Source organism: Phascolarctos cinereus, unplaced genomic scaffold (assembly GCF_003287225.1).
Source record: "Phascolarctos cinereus isolate Bilbo 61053 unplaced genomic scaffold, phaCin_HiC Scaffold_726;HRSCAF=1367, whole genome shotgun sequence".
NCBI classification, from domain to species: domain Eukaryota; kingdom Metazoa; phylum Chordata; class Mammalia; order Diprotodontia; family Phascolarctidae; genus Phascolarctos; species Phascolarctos cinereus.
The window spans coordinates 85801630-85819519 of record NW_027556098.1 but is presented as its reverse complement, the minus strand read 5'-3'; the positions used below and the strand labels follow the sequence as shown (position 1 = coordinate 85819519).

Sequence of the window (17890 nt, the reverse complement as noted above, 5' to 3'; positions counted from 1 at the left end):
ACACAGGCCATTCTACATAAAAAGAAGGATTTCAATCCATGCCAGCTCTATCTGCTACACCCTGCTTCTGTAGGTTTCCTGCAGAAGGTGTGACTTTAGTTCAGAGAAAGAGTGGCCTGAAGGCCATGGGCTGATGGAAAATGAAGACGGGTCAGGAATATAACAGAAATTGGGGAAAAGAGAATAAAAATCTATCTCATTCATTTAGTCTCAAATCAACATTCAAGAACAGAACTGAGGTTCCCACCTTCAAAAGAAAAAATGTGCCTCTTCTGGGTGGATTAAACCTGACTGAAATATTTTTTTAAGAGTTATCAAATCTTAAGGTGAAAAGGATCTCATTGGTACCTCCCAGTGGGAGTGGGAATTATTAGAAGCAAAGATGGGGAGGAAGTGTGTTACAGGTAGGCCTGGGGAGAAACCTGTGCAAAAGCAGATGTGAAAGAATGAGCCTCAAAGGTCTGTCAGGAACTAGTTATCCAGTTTTTTGATTTTGGGGGGGGGGTGAGGCAATCAGGGTCAAGTGACTTGCCCAGGGTCACACAGCTAGTAAGTGTTATGTGACTGAGGCTGGATTTGAACTCAGGTCCTCCTGACTCCAAGGCTGGAGCTCTATGCACTGTGCTACCTAGCTGCCCCTATTTATCCAGTTTGGCTAGAAGGCAAAGGTCATGGGAGTGAGCAGTCTGTGGAAATTAGGAAGTCAGATAGGAGAGGACTTTAAAAGCCAAAATAAAGAAAGTGCGCTTCATCCTGTCAGCAATGTGGAGTTACTGAAGGATTCTGAGCAAGGGACAAACATGGCCAGACCTGGGGCTTAGGAGGATGATTTTGGCAGCCGTGTAAGCACATACTGGAGGAAGGAGAGACTGGAAGATGGGAAAATGATTTAGAAGCCTTTTCCAGTAATCCAAGGAAATGGGGATGAATTCCTTAACTAGGGTGCTGGCCATGCGAGTGGAGAAAAGGGGACCAATTTTATGGCAGTAGAATGGACAACAGTAGGCAATTGATTCACATGAGAGGAGAGTCAAGGATGACTCCTCAATAGAAATACTAAAGCCGAAGGTCAGGAAGGCAGCTAGGCAGTTCAGGAGACAGAACACTGGATGTGGAGTCAGGAAAACCTCAGTTCAAATCCAACATCAGATGCTTACTATCTGTGTGACCCAGGGCAAATCACTTACCTCTGTTTGCCTCAGTTTCCTCAACTGTAAAATGGGGACCTTCAAGAAGAAAATAGCAAACCACTTCAGTATCTCTGCCAAGAGAAGCCATAAAAAATGGGGCCACAAAGAGTTGAACCTGCCTAATACAACTTAACAACAAAAAACAACAAGGTTAGGGTAGCTTTACGAGTATAGAAAGAATATACAAAACAATGAATCAACAGTGAAGGTTGAAGAAAGACAGATTTAGGCTGGGTTCACAATTCACTGTAGGGAGAAAAGACAAAAAAAAGCAAAAAAAAAAAAAGGTTATAATGATTAGAGTTGACCAAAAGTAGAATGGGAGGTAGTAGGCTCCCATTGATTGAGGTCTTTGAAAAAGGCCAGGGGCAGCTAGGTGGCACAGTGAATAGAGCTCTGACCTTGGAGTCAGGAGGACCTGAGTTCAAATCCAGCCTCAGACACTTAACACTAACTAGTTGTTTGACCCTGGGCAAGTCACTTAATCCCAACTGTCTCACCCCCAAAAAAAAAAAGGCCAGAGGACTCCTTTGTCAGGTTGGATGTGGACTTGGTTCTTCTTGGCTGTCTTCCAGCTCTCACATTCTGCTGTAGTTCCTTTACTGCAAGGTAATTTGAAAGGAGAGACTTGACCAGACTAAGGACCAAGAGGCTCGGGTCTGATTTTGTTTTGGGCTTGTGAAATTCCAGCTGTGTCTCAGAGCAACTGTTAGGATCCATCCTGAGCCTTATTCCAGCTTTATGGGGGGATCCCTTCTCCAACCAAACTTAGAAGCCTGACATTGGAATTGGTTTTGGCATGCTCCATCTAAAACAGTATGGCGGAGTGAAAAGGAGGGTGGAGGGGAAAAAGGAGGGATCTGCACGGGGAAGGAGCATTTGACTGGGAAACACTAAGACAACTTGGATGTATAAAGTATAGGCAAATCTAGCTGTGTTCTGGTGCCAGCTTCAATCAGCTGGTGATAATCAGTTGTTAAATTTTCAGTGTGAGAATTTACACCTCAAAAATCAGCAAATGCTACAAATCAGGGTTTGATTTATTGCTTTGTTAATTAAGTGATGAACAAAAGTTAATGATGTGAATTAAACTTGAAAGTGTGTCCTATGTACATTTTTGCCCCAGAGAGCCAGCTGTTTAAACATTTATCAGAACACCCCTGGAATATTTAACATAACTATCAGTGATGAATCAATAAATTTCCTTCTCTACCTCTATCCCTGTTCTATTATCTCTGCCACATCTCAAAAGAGATCCCAGCGGCACTGAGTCCTTCTTTCTGGAAGAGTTTTCAATGACTCGCTAAGTACATTTCCCGCTCTTCCTACCTAAGAAGCTTTTATAATTGTTGGCACCTAAGGAAGTGAGGAACCAAATGCAGAAGCACACCCTAAATGTATCATTAGTTTTCAAATACAAGCTAAGGAAGAACTAGTTAGGACTTGATGCTGAACCGGAGAGCTTACAGGAGTACTTCTTTTCATGCAAAAGGAAACTAGCATTTAATTTATTTCAACTTAATCATCAAGGTCACATGCTCTGTATTTTAAAGGTCACTGAAAGGTATTTTTAATCACAGATCTCTGGGCATAAGGTGGGGAAAAAAATGCTGCCCAAACTAATGTCAGAATAGAAAATTCTTTCTGGGGAAGTTTTCACTCTATCAAAAGTGCACATAAATATTAAAAGTCTTCAATATGTAATGTTTCAAAGAAGACTCACTATATAAAAAATAATTTTGCATAAAATGGAAAAACGATATTCATGAAATATTTGAAGCCCCGTGCATTACACAAATATTGCAGTTTCATCAGCCTAAACATCATGGGTTTCCAAAAGGAATTTTGAAGTGGAGACAAGACACGTATTTATCCTTATTACTATCTCTAAATACGTACTACTCAGTTTTTCAACATAAAGTTGTCAACATTTAATTCAGGTTTCAGGGATGAAAACATCATTTGAGATAAATTTAGTTTAGTTTTTGACTCCCACCAATACCACAAAGTCAAAGAAGCCACTCCTCCATTAGTTCAATTAAGCCTGGAGCAATAGCAACAAAGTATAATCTGTACCTAGGACAGCTAGGTAGCATAGTGGATAGAGTTGCCAGGCTTGGAGTCTAAGAGACTCATCATCTTCATGAGTTCAAATCTGGCCTCAGACACTTGCTAGCTATGTGACCATGGGCAAGTCACTTAACCCTGCTTGCCTCAGTTGTCTCATCTGTAAAAATGAGCTGGAGAAGAAAATGGCAACCCCCTCCACTATATTTGCCAAGAAAACTCCAAATGGAGTCATAAAGAGTTGGACGTGACTGAAAAACGAGTCAACAACAAATAATCTACAACATAAAGAGTTGAGGCTACACCTTCTTTTGTAATCAATAATATATTGTCATGATTTTTTACAAAGCTTATTTGCATACATTATGAATCATTTTAACAACTCTGTATGGTGGGCATTGCAACTATTATTATACCTGTTTCACAGAGAAAGAAGTTGAGGCTCAGAGAGATTAAATGATTTGCAACTCTTACAGCTACATAAGGAGGAATGCTAAGAAGTGTATCTTGGTCCCCTGATTCTAAATCCCATGCTCTGTCCATGATATTATTACTCCTGGATGCTATCTCTCTTCCCACCATACCACACTGCTGCTTGCTTTTTTAAAAAGAAAGTCTGCTGAAATACAAGGCTTTATTAAGTAAACGTAATATCTTCGGCGGACCTACTTCCACAGTAGAGCTAGAGTGTTTTTATTACAATTAATATCTACATGGACATGAGGAGAGATTCAGGAAGTCCCTGATGATATTTATCTCTACAAAAACCTCATTTCAACATATATTTACAATAAATTAACCAATCAGGGTGTTTTCTTTCAACAGAAAAATAAAAACTTACCAACTGATATTGTCTCTCCACAAAATGCAATGAAGTACATAATAGAGAAAGACACAACTCAGAATTATGAACACCAGGTATCCTCTCATTTCTAGCACACCTGAAATCACAATACATGGAGTTATATGTTTCATAAAGCTATTGGCCCGAGAGAAAAGAAAAGAGAATCATGGTTATTACACAAATACAGGCATAGAAAGGAAGAAATAACAGTGAAGAGATGTATACATTTCAGAAATGTCAGGGAAAGAGGAAACGTGAATTTTTCATCATGTGATAGAAGGCAAATTATTACATAGAAAATTCACTACAAGTTTCCTATATTTGGAGAAAAACATGTCTCATGGAATGATGTGTTCATAGTAATCAACACAGGGTTCCACATGTGGAACTCTAGACTAGAGGAGAGTGTAGACTGTTCAAGTTATGACTCTGCTTCTAATTAGCTGTGTGACGTTGGGCAAATCAGTGCCCTTCTCTAGACTTCAGCTTTCTCATCTGTAAAGGTTTAGATGCATTCTAAATTTCCTTCCAGGTCTAACATTCAATGAGTTTGCGATTCATATTCAAAAATTATTCTCTTTCCACAAAGAGTTAAAGAAAATCTATCTTTCTCTTTCTCAATATGGGAAATGAGTGAGTCTTCCATTGTAAAAAGTATTTTCTTATTTATGAGCTTGATATGATTCTTTAAAAAGCTAATTTTATAATTTGTTCCTAAGTTCCTACTTAAATATAATTCAAAGATGTAAAATACAATAGGAAAGGAAACTACTGAAAACACTTCTAAAATCCAGAATTAAATTTTATATAATTTTAAATGTTGCTATTACTTAGATGATAATGATGCCTGACAGCTAGAGTGCTGGGCCTGGGTCAAGAAGACCTGAATCCTCCTAGCTGTGTGACCCTGGGCAAGTCATTAAATTTCTGCCTACTTCTGTTTCCTCAACTGCAAGATGGGCCTAAAAAAGCACCTGTCTTGTCAGGGTTATTTTAAGGTTCAAATGAGATATTGTAAAGTGCTCAGCACAGTGCCTGGTACACAGTAAGTACTTAATAAATGCTTATACATTTGACAATACCTGATTACTTTAACGTTTGCAAAGCACTTTACACACATCTCATTTAGCCAATAGATGTACCTATTATCATACATTTTTCCAGAAAAATATAAATGTAAAAAACTAAACAGCACATTAACATTCCAAATTTGTTAAATAAGTAAGCATTTTTAAAAGTTCCAATCTGCAATCTAAGTAAACTAGGGCAAATTAGTTAACATATTGTATGACACTGTAGTTAGTTAGCGTTGCTCTTGAATTCTAATAAAACACCAAAAGAATCTATGCAAAGAGCACTGGGCTTAGAGTGGAAAGACCCGGTCTCAGGTCCCATCTTGGTCCTTATTACATTTTGTGGGGCCTCGGCCAAATCATTTCACTACTCTACGCTTGTTTCCTCATTTGTAAAATCAAGGTTGAAAGAAGTTTCAAAGTAGGTGCCAATCTCACACACACACACATAGATAACCATGATAAAAACACTAATATGGTGGGTGGACACAGTGTCTCAAAACATGGCATCGTTGCTAGTGTTACTTAAGAGTTATTTTTCAACTACTGATCAACTCAAAGTGATAGTTTCTCTTTATAACAGTTACAGCAAAAAATCCCTATTTTGCAAAAACTAGATGTTATGGATGGTACTAAAAATCATATCTCTTTGATACACCACAGAACTTTCTATTCACATAGAGACAAAAAAAAATGTGGTAAGATTTTCAGGTTCAAATGCTTGCTTCATGGTACTATCACACGCTAAATCTATTCACTGTTCAGGTTTGGACAGCATAAGATCAAATGTATCATGTGTATCTATACTAAATATGACATATATATATACATATATAATATATATGTATATATATTTTCACATTTAGAATATCCAAGTCTTAAAAATAAAGTGATAATTGCTTCTGTTGAGCAGTCTAGAATTAATAAGAAAGTTATTATTTCTTCTATACCTTTTTCAGGGAAGAATTTTTTAAATTGGAAAACATATAAATATTATTTTGCAAAGTTATGATACGCAACTTGAACTTTTTTCAAAAATGACTATATGAACCTTTCTTTTTTTCATTTTTCATGACTTTTCATCGTGCTCCAGTGGCCTTTAAGCGTCTCTCCTTTTTTTTTTTTAAACACAATTTTATACATTCTTTCCTCCCTTTGTAAAAATGTTGTTTTTTCAGATCTGCTCCCTTTTTTGGTGCCTCACTGCCCTAGTGTGGTCACAGCAAGCATGATCCTTACGCATATGGACTTTGCCATACACCAAAACCCCACCAAGATGCTCTTATGCCTTCTGATGAAAGCCATACCCAGTACGGCTATCTTTCTACTAGAAGAGGTGGAAAGAGCAGGCATTGTTTGTTCTTATATGATCTATTCAGGAAAGAGGCATTCTGGCCATAGAACAGCCACTGAAATGGGACATGATGTAGGACTGGGGTGAATTTTTCCATTTTGAGAACCTTCAGGAATGATGACTGGAGTATCAATCTTCATATTCATGCTAGGAACCATAAGTAGATTTTTCTGTGCCATTTTTCAAGTACTTCTTAATGATGGAAAATTTTTAAACAAAAATAAGTGTAGAAGCTGAATGCCTTTCTCTATTTTAGCAGCCCTTTCATTGTATTTTTTTTTTGGTAAAAGAAACTGAATATTTCCATTTTTTTAACTTTATATTTCTGTTATTGCCTGTTATTTTTTTTCTCTTCCTTGCTTCTGATAGATGACTGACATGCTAAAGAAGGTAAGTGAAATGGATGAATATATACAAAAATAAAAATTGCCAAGATTAACAGAAGAGGAAATAAAATATTTAAATAACCACATTTTTAAAAAGAAATTAAACAAGCCATTAATGAACTCCCTAAGAAAAAAATCTCCAGGGTCAGATGGATTTATAAGTGAATCCTACCAAACATTTAAAGAACAATTAATTCCAATACCATATAAACTATTTGGGAAAAGAAGCAAAGATGCAGTCGTACCAAATTCTTTTTCTGATACAAATGGGGTATTGATACCTCAACCTAAACCAAAACAGAGAAAGAAAAGTATAGACCAAGCCTGTACAACTTGCAGCCAGTGGACCACTTACAGCCCTCGGGCTGCTTGCAGCATGCCAAAGAATTTCCTCTACATACAAAGGATGTTTTTCTCTATATTTTTCCCAGGCCACTAGAAATCTTCTGGTGTGCTGCAAGTGGCCCTAAGGCTGTAAGCAGCCCATGGGCTGCAAGTTATATAGACCTGTAAAGACCAATTTCTCTAATGAATATTGATGCAAAAATTTTAAATAAAATATTAGCAAAGAGATTACAGCAATTTATCATAAGGATAATACACTATAATCAAGTGAGATTTATACCAGGAATACAGGGATGGTTTCAATATTAGGAAAACTAGCAGCATAACTGACCATAGCAATAACAAAACTAACAGAAATCATATGATTATCTCAATAGATGCAGAAAAAACTTCTGACAATATACAGTACCCATTACTATTAAAAACACTAGAGAGCAAAGTAATAAATGGAGCTTTCCTTAAAATGATAAATAATATCTATCTCAAACTGTCAGCAAGCATTATCCACAATGAGGATAAGCTAAAAGCATTCCCAATAAGATCAAGGTTGAAACAAGGATGCACATTATCACCATTATTATTCAATACTGCACTAGAAATGCTAGCTTTAGCAATAAGAGAAGAAAAAGAATTGAAGGAATTAGAACAGGCAATGAGGAAACAAAACTATCACTCTATAGATGATATGATGATATACTTAGAGAATCCTAGAGAATCAGCTAAAAAACTACTTGAAATAATTAACAACTTTAGCAAGTTGCAAGATAGAAAACAAACCCACATAAATCATCAGAAAACAAACCCACATAAATCATCAGGATTTCTATATATTACCAACGAAGCTCAGCAAGAAGAGATAAAAAGAGAAATTCCATTTAAAATAACTGTAGATAATATAAAATATTCGGGAGTCTACTTGCCAAGACAAATGCAGGAACTCTATGAACACAATTATAAAACACTTTTCGCACAAATAAAGTCAGATCTAAACAAGTGGAAAAATATCAATTGCTCATGGGTAGGCCAAGCTAATGTAATAAACATTACAATTCTACCTAAATTAATTTATTTATTCAGTGCCATACTAATCAAAATACCAAAAATTATTATAATATAAATTAGATAATATATAGATTATATAATAGCATAAATTACAATATGACAACTATTTTATAGAGCTAGAAAAAATAATAACAAAATCCATCTAGAAGAACAAAAGGTACAGAATATGAAGGGAATTAATGAAAAAATGCAAAGGAAGGTGGCTTAGCCATAGCAGATCTAAAACTATATTATAAAGCAGCAATCATCAAAACTATTCGGTACTGACTAAGAAATAGAGTGATTGATGACTGGAATGGATTAAGTACACAAGACACAGTAATAGACGATTATTGCAATTTACTGTTTGACAAACCCAAAGACTCCAGCTTCTAGGATAAGAACTCACTATGTGACAAAAAAATGCTGGCAAAACTGGAAGATAGTATGGCAGAAACTAGGCACACCCCATAACAAGATAAAGAAAAAATAGGTATATGATTTAGACATAAAGGATGATACCATAAGCAAATTAGGAGTGCAAGGAATAGTTTTCATGTAGGATCTATGAGAAGGGAAAAATTTATGACCAAATAAGAGACAAAGAATATTATGAAGTACAAAATAGATAATTTTGATTACCTTAAATTAAAAAAGGTTTTGCACAGACAAAACCAAAGCAACCAGGTTTAGAAAGAAAGCAGAAAGATGGGAAACAATTTTTATAGCAAGTGTTTCTGATGAAGGCCTCATTTCTCAAATATATTGAGAACTTATTCAAATTTATAAGAATACAAGTCATTATCCAATTTGTAAATGGTCAAAGGATATGAAGAGATGGTTTTCAGATGAAGAAATTAAAGCTATCTATAGTCATATGAAAAATGCTCTAAATCACTATTGAATAGAGAAATGAAAATTAAAACAACTCTGAGATACTACCTCACACCTACCAGATTGGCTAATATGATAGGAAAGGAAAGTGGTGTTGGAGAAAATGTGGGAAAATTACAACACTAATACATTGTTGATGGAGTTGTGAACTGATTCAACCATTCCGGAGAGCAATTTGGAATTATGCCCAAAGGACAATCAAACTGTGTGTGTCCTTTGACCAGCAATACCACTACTAGGTCTGCATCCCAAAGAGATTATAAAAAAGGGGGAAGGATCTACATGTACAAAAAATATTTATAGCAGCTCTTTTTGTGCTGACAAAGAACTGGAAATCGAGGGATGCCAATCAATTGGGGAATGGCTGAACAAGTTGTGGTATATGAATGTAATGGAATACTATCGTGCTATAAGAATTGATGAGCAGGGGGCTTTCACAAAAATCTAGAAAGACTTACATGAACTGATGCTGAGAGAAGTGAGAAGAAGCAGGAGAACATTGTATATAGTAACTGCAACATTGTACAATAATCAGCTATGATTGACTTAGCTCTTCTCAGCAATACAATGAGTCTCAACAATTTCAAAAGACTGGTGATGGAAAATGCTCTCCACCTGCAGAGAAAGTGCTCTCCCCATGGAGAGAAAGAACTATTTGAATGATTGAAACATACCATTTTTACTTTTTTTGTTTTTTTATGGCTTTTCCCTTTTGTTCTGTTTCTTTTTTCACAGCATAACTAATATAGAAATATGTTTACATGATTGTACATGTATAACCTATATCAGATTGCTTGCCATCTTAGGGAGGGGGAAAGGAAGGGGGGAAATTTTAGAACTCAAAATCTTATACAAGTGAATGTTGAAAACTACCTTTACATGTAATTGGAAATAATACAATACTATTTACCAAAAAAAAAAAACAATAAGCATTTTAAGTCTGTTTAAAAGTTAAAAAGAAGGGCATGGGGAAATGAACATTTTTTTTAGGCACTTGGGGTTAAGTGACTTGCCCAGGGTCACACAGCTGGTAAGACCAAGTGTGTTTGGTCTGAGGCCGCATTTGAACTCAGTTCCTCCTGACTTCAGGGCCAGTGACTATCCACTGTGCCACCTAGCTGCCCCAGAAATGAACATTTATTTATCTGCTATCACAGCACGCTCTCTGCGAACTGAAGTGTAATTGCACGATCTCAAGCAAATAAGAACAACAGCACAACATATGGTAGGACGCGAGCATTCAAACAAACAAAAGTCATCTCAAAGGAACTCCTCTGACTTGTAATGACACATACTAGAAAACAGCCTGTGCAACTATAGTCTAACACAAGAGAAAAATGTTATTTTTTTCTCTAGTGGATCCCTGCAAACTAGGGTATTCAAGAATAAGAGTCCTAGATAGAGAATCCTATTAGTAGGCCCTTGCAAATTCTAGGGGCCCAAAAATTATCCTAGAGAAGTTCTATTGGGACAAATACCCTTTGCAGTATTTTAAGAAAATAAAAGTCAGCATGTGCCTCAATAATACAGAAGAAAAGCACAGGGCACTCCTATATTATTGTGCCCTTCCCCTATATTGTTAAGCAGTTTTTAAAAGAGCCTTTTTGTTAATCGACTGTTGTGTTTTTTTGTTTGTTTTTAAAGAAAGTCAAATACTCTTGTGTTTGAAAAACCATATGAAGCTTCTCACCTTGAAATTACATGAGATGTTACAATTTTTAATGGGTATTAATAGATGCAAATGTCATCCTAAAAATGAAAAACCTCTGTGAGCACAGTACAGTACAGGGGTATCAAACTCAAATGAAATGGGGGCCACTAAACCATACATAAGCATCCCCTTGAGTCTTGGGAAACATATTGACTTAAAAAGCCATAAATTATATACTTTTATTAAATTTTTTAAAAATTCTGTTAAACATTTCCCAATTACATTTTAATCCAGTACTGCTTGTGGGCAGTGAGTCTGATGGCTCTGCAATACAATATATTGTATGTATATAATCAAATTAGCATTTTAAACTACATCTCTTGCTTCATCTGCTGTGTAAAATAAGAATATTTCAGTTTCTCAATTAATTGTGAATTGGAGATATTTGGTAGTGAATTGTAATTCATGATGTGCAATTCTTCTCACTATATCAACTGCAAGTGGAATCGTTTTATACTGTTCTGAATATGATTTTTTTTTGAGCTTTTACTTAAAAAAAAGAACATGAATTCATTTTCATTCCTTCCTAGTTTCCCTCCAAACATATAAAAAGAAAACCAACAAAAACTTTGTAATAAACACGCATAAAAATCTTAGAAATGCAGAAAAGTAGAAGTACAAAAACACATCTTTTGCTGACCATAATGGAAGAATTAAAAATTGGAGGCCAAATAACAATCCTAAAGAAATGGTAGGTCAAAGAAATATCAGAGTGAAAAATAGCCACATCAGTGTGGGCTGGTTAATGTCCCAGAGCTAGATTTGAATCCTGTCCTTCCTCATTCTTACTCTGGCTTTCTTTCCACCAAACCATGGCCCAAAGGTAAGAATGACTTTTACATTTATGTATTATGTAAATGCCAGTATGTCTGGCTTAGGGGCAATAATTTGCCTACCCCTTATTACACAATACTGCTTTTCATACTAAAAAATACTATAGTATTATTTTAGAGAAAAGCACTCTAGCCCTTGAAAGATTTCGGATATTAACTAAGAGTGAAATAAGCAATATTCCTGGGTTACAAAACTGAGGTGTTACTTCTATCAAAAAATTAATTCCAGTCTATGCAAATGGGTAGATTAAAATGACTAGCTCTATAACATCAAAACTTGGAAATGCAATTTGTTAGGCAAATATACAAAGAGCCCCACAGTAAATCAATTTAGGGAAACAAAATGGAACATCATGGTGCTTAGATACATTGACTTTAGATATTCCTAAATATCTAAAACAATTTCTAATTTACTTTTGAAGCAAAATATTATTTGGTAATTCAGGGTAGAATGACAGAACACTGTGCTGGAGTCAGCCCCCGCTGGCTCATGAGAACAAATTGCTAAATTTTCAGGAATTTGGTGCAAAGTTCAACCAGTTCCTATGCCAGCAGTGTTATTTGTTGGTATGAAAGCACTGGTGTGTTAATTAAGCACAGCAGAGTGTATTTTCAATGTATTATTGTCTAAGTTAAATAACTATGACTTTTAATATTGATTATTTGAAAGCAAACAACTGAATTTTGTTCTGATAGTGCTAATACATATCGGGGAATAAATTCTGGAGTAGCCACAAAGTTATTAGAAAATTTTCCTAAAGTCATTATTTGGCGCTATTTTAAATCAATTAATTCAATTATCAATTATTCAACTGATCAATTATGACAATTCAGTATCTGACAAAGTAAGTTAATCTTTTAAAAATATTTCTGGATAAAATATATTCTATTTTTTCCAATCTAATAAAAAACCAAACCAAGTGAGAAACTAAAGAACTTGAAATCAAAATTATTAATATTGGTTGAGTGTAGGATCAAGATGGGCGGTGTGTACTTAATAAACTGCTACTTCTGTATACTGTGCATAGCCCATACTCTACATGCATTTTTGTCATTCCTCTGATTCTGGTTTGGCAAAGAGATTAGTGAACATTAACTTCTTGTAATACCTTGCCTTAGTGATCAACATTCCTAAAGAAGTCAGTTGTATTACAGTCAAAATTAGCTAACATTCAGAAAGCATAAAAATCAAATGCTCCATAAGAGTTTGGGAGAATTTAAAGATTGATACTGGAAAGTATGAATCTCAAGTTGAAGATCTGATTAAGTCAAATAAGTTTAATGATACCTCATTGAATAAAAATAATACATCTAATGCTCTTCCTAAGAATGTTACTAGAAAACAGAATTCAAAAGACAGAAATTATTAAAACATTTAAAATTTTGATTTTATTAGAATTATCTACCTAGCCTTGTGAAGAACTAATTTCACCATGTATATAGCTGGTATATATTGGTTATAGACCATGTGTATAGCTGGTATACACAGGGGTAAAAAAAGCCCTGCATCACTTAAGTGAAATTTTGAAACAAGAAATTGATATGAACAATTTTTAAGACTTCGCAGATAAAAATCTAGAATCAATGTTCCAATCCCTACAACTATACAAAAAGCTAAAAAGTTAGTATTACTGCTATCAGCTATGATGAGGTTGAAAGAGGTTTCAGCTTAATGAATATAAACTGTACCAGGGTGAGAAATACTTTAATGGTAGATTCATCTAAGAATTGATGGTAATAATTTGGGAAAAAACTTAATCAACTGGGATGGAACTCCATTTGTATATCAAGGCTGAATTGCAACCATAGTTTGGCTATAGATACAAGAGTTTGGCAAAAAAAATCAACAAAAGCATTCTGTGAGAATCAATGGCTTCTTTATGGAATTTATAATAAAGAGTTTTATGTATTTTATTATTAATTGTACATTTTGTGTTATTCAGTAAAATTTATGATACTCTTGTAACATTAGATATACATGCATTTTTTCTGAGTCAGTTGTTAAACATTCAACAGCAAACCACTTTATGACAGCCTCTAAAAAGGTGAGTGATTATATAATAAAGGATTGATTGATAATAAATAAATCATCAATACTCATTAAAAGATACAGAATATGTTCAATAACTAACAAATCAATAGAACACACAGTTAAAAGATACCCTATCTGAGCTACCTTGTAATTTCCTTTCATAAAAAAAGTTTTTAATAAGTGCAAGCACTACGTTTTTATGCAAACTGACTTTCCTACTCTTATCACCCAACACACTCCAAGCTACCTTCCCAGCCATCTGGTTGTGCTTGCTCAGAGAATTCAAATAAACTCTGACATCTGCCAAACAAAACATAATTAGAATAACAAGATGCTGCCAAAACATCCTATGATTCATTCCAAAGCAAATATAAACACTGAAATCAAGAGGACCTTTGGAGGTAGATGCTTACATACTGCTTATGTAAGGAAAATAACTCCGGTATCTTAGGAAGTGGAGAGAAGACCAGGCTCAGAGTTATAAACACCTAGGTTTAAGAAGTGCCTCTGACACAAACTAGCTCTGTAAACCCAGGCAAATCTCCACTTCCTGCTGTGCCAGGCAACTCGCTTAAGACTGAAAAGTCACAGAAGATTTGATGATCTGCCTTGGAAGAAGAAGTTTCCACATCAGGATTTACCTACGCTAATAAAATCACAAGTCTAAACAAAAAAATTAACGTATCAGAAAAGGAAGTGGTCTGGCCACACACCAAAGGACAGTTGATGGAGAGCTGGCATGCTACCTCTGTATTCAGCGATGTCAAAAGATCCCCAAAACAAGTCAGTGCCCCATGGGGGGCATGGAGAAAAGCAACATAAGATAAGATGGAATAATACTGATGATTATGATAAAAGTAACAACAGGAAGCACGTGTACATCACCTACTACTGGCCAGGCATTTTGCACATACTATCCGACTTTATCCTCACAGCAATCCTGTGAGGCGGGTGCAATTATTAACCCCACTTTACAGTTCAGGAAACTGAGGCAAACAGAGGTTAAATGACTTGCCCAGGGTTACACAGTCTGTACATGTATGGGCCAGATCTGAACTGAGGTCTTCCTCACTCCAGGCCCAGAGTTCTATCCTCTGCACCATGTAGCTGCCTCAGATAGATAAAGTATAGATCTGTGACCTAAGAAGGAAGTACCCACCACATCACAGAGTTCAAATTCTCTAAAGTTTATCTCTAGTCTAGCGTTTGGAACTGAAGAATAAAGTTATTTCTAGAGCACTGCAAAAAAAACCCAAACAAACAAAAACCTCACACTGTAACTCTGGTCAGTCACCGAATTTCTCAGCCACTGATTTGTAAAATGATTGTATCATCACCTGTCTCAGATGGTTTTTAAAGGCATAAAGGGAACTCTTTTTAGAAGGCACTTGAGGACCTTCGAAGACTTTGGCCCTTCTCTCATCAGTGTAAATAGCATCATTATTGATATATTACACAAAAATGATAAGTCAAGATACATGGAAAGAAGCTCAAGTTAGGAATATAGTGTACATAACCTGTGGCAGTCAGTGAGGGGAAGAGGATGGAGGGGAATTGGACATTAAAAGTCTTTAAGGGCATTATTTCGTAATCAATACATGATATCTTGAATTTGAAAATGAGAGGTTCATAGGAGTTAAAGCCAGAAGGAATATTTCTCTTCAAGCACAAACTCCTAGTTTCAGAGCTGAAGACAGTGACTCCCATTTGCCCAAGGTCACTAAGCAGCTGCTCTGGAATTCCAGTTCTAACTATAAATATAGGGCCATTTTTGCTACACTGCCATGGCTTCTATCCTAGGATATGTTGAGAAACTAAAAATTATCTGTAAGGTGGCCATTTAAAACTAAATTTATGACTCGTGTACTTCCAAATGCATGACTATCTACATGCCACACTATATGCTTGGTATCACAGCTAGTCCCCTAAATGGTAGATCCTGGAAGGAAGGCTCAATGCCTTAAAAAGAACGGATGCTAGCCCTGACCCTCTCAGTCATGGCTCCATATTGAATCATACACAGAGACCAGCCACGACCACTTAACGCGCATGGCAACACTAAAACAGCCATTATCTTTGCTGAAGGAAATGAGTATACCTATTATAAAGTGATGGATGCCTGAAGGTCTACAGTTTTGAACTCACACAACCCAAGACCTAAATGAGTGAGTTGAATTAATTTACTAGGCACAGAATCTTGGGAGTAATTCTTAAGATTGTAGAATTAGGGGGGCCCTTATATAATTAAGTTCCACCTAACCCTGAATGTTGGCTAATCCAGTTTGGGCTTTCTAAAATGATTTTTCCTGCCCCTATCTTCTCACCTTGTACCCTGAAAGTGAAAACCAGGGAAGGAAGATGTGTTTGGGGGATACAGAATAAACCAGACAGTCAAAAGCAAAAGGTTTGTAGAGGGCGGCGTCAGGAGTTAAGACTGGAAAGAAAAGCTGAGGACAATCTGTGAAGTTCATTGTGTTACCTCCTGCATGAACCTCTTCCACATATACTTTATTTAGTCCAGCTTTCAAAGAGAGAATCTCCTCTTGATGGTGTGGAAAGACAGATTTGTAAGATACCTGAAAATAAGAGAAGAAGTAAATTACTAGAAAAATTAAAAATATTTATAATTGCTTAGAAAACAACTCAGAGGATATTAATAGCTACCAATTGATATATCTAATTTCTCACCTCTACAAAATCTTTGTTAGAATAATCTACACCTTATCAAGGGCATGACAAGAGAAGAGGTTTTTGTTGTTCAGTTATTTCAGTCATGTCTGATTTTTTTTGTGACCACATTTGGGGTTTTCTTCAAAAATATTGACTGGAGTGGTTTGCCATTTCCTTCTCCAGATCGTTTTACAGATGAGGAAACTGAAGCAAACAGGGTTAAGTGACTTGTCCAGGGTCACACAGCTAGTAAGTGTCTGAGGATAATTTGAACTGAGGAAGATAAGTCTTCCTGACTCTGGGCCTGGCACTCTATCCACTGTGCCACCTAGCTGTCCTAATGAAGAAGCAGGCTTTTGGAATGATAACAGATAAAAGAGCTCATCTTTATAATGACATGACTGATGGAAAGGTGAATAGAATACAAGATTCTACTGTGCTTATTCTTTGACTCTAAAATAACATGATTTGGTGGAGTAAAATGCAATTTTTAAAGTATATAATATGTGTAATTATATATTATATATATAGTATAATGTATTTAAAGTATATACTAAAGTATATTATAGTATAATATATATAATATATAAAAGTATATAATAAAGTATAACCCATGTAATATGCTAAAATCATATAAGGTTTCCTAATGAATGCAGCAGAGATAATCTTGTAGGTCTACCGTATGATTACTAATATTAAGAAAGGCATAAAACAAAAAAAATTTGTTCTCCAAAATTATCTGCTATTGGCATAGAGGACATCTAGTACACAGTCCAAATGGAAGACAGTTCTCTAGATAGTAAGGCCCTCCAGATGCTCCTAACTGGTGGATGACTGGGCTAATTACCAGAATGCTGAACAGCCTTCTGAATGAGATTCATAATCACACAAAGAGATTAGCATAAAAATCCCTACGGGGGCCATAGGAGGGTAAAGAGTGTTTATTGTTCAGACCATAATATGCAACTATCTGGACAGCCTAGTGAACTGGTCCAATTAATTACATAATCTTGAATCAATACCACCATTCAGACCAGATTTGAATAGGAGGAAAAATATGATATGAATTGCATTTGGGAAAATGCACAATACTTTCAATGACCCTAAATTTCTCCCTGAAACAAAAATCCACCTAACACATTCTTCTAATATTGTTACAAATCTGAACATTTTGGAATATCATTATCCTCAAAGAATCCAAAGGAAGATCACTCCAAGTGTCAATAAAGATGCATCATAGGCATAAATAAGGCTACAGCATATTACTAATGATTAATCTGCAGAAGAAATGATGTAAAATATGCATAGAAGAGATATATGGTGAAAATCATGTAGCAAAAACAAGTGATAATAGATGGGGTACTCTTATAATGTTAAGAAACCTGGAAGAAGATCCTGGCACAGTGACTAGGTCTTCTGAGAAGGATTTAACAGAATACATAGATGAGTT

At 35.6% G+C, this 17890-nt stretch overlaps 1 protein-coding gene across 1 annotated transcript in view; it reads right to left on the bottom strand.

Annotated features, from left to right (window-relative positions):
* The window catches only part of ST3GAL6 (ST3 beta-galactoside alpha-2,3-sialyltransferase 6), an 85688-nt gene that overhangs the window by 44561 nt on the left and 23237 nt on the right, over positions 1 to 17890 (bottom strand). Inside the window, 2 exon segments of the mRNA XM_020978330.2 lie at positions 4099 to 4198; positions 16250 to 16346. Of these exon segments, the coding sequence (XP_020833989.2) occupies positions 4099 to 4187 (89 nt within the window). The 5' untranslated portion in view covers positions 4188 to 4198; positions 16250 to 16346.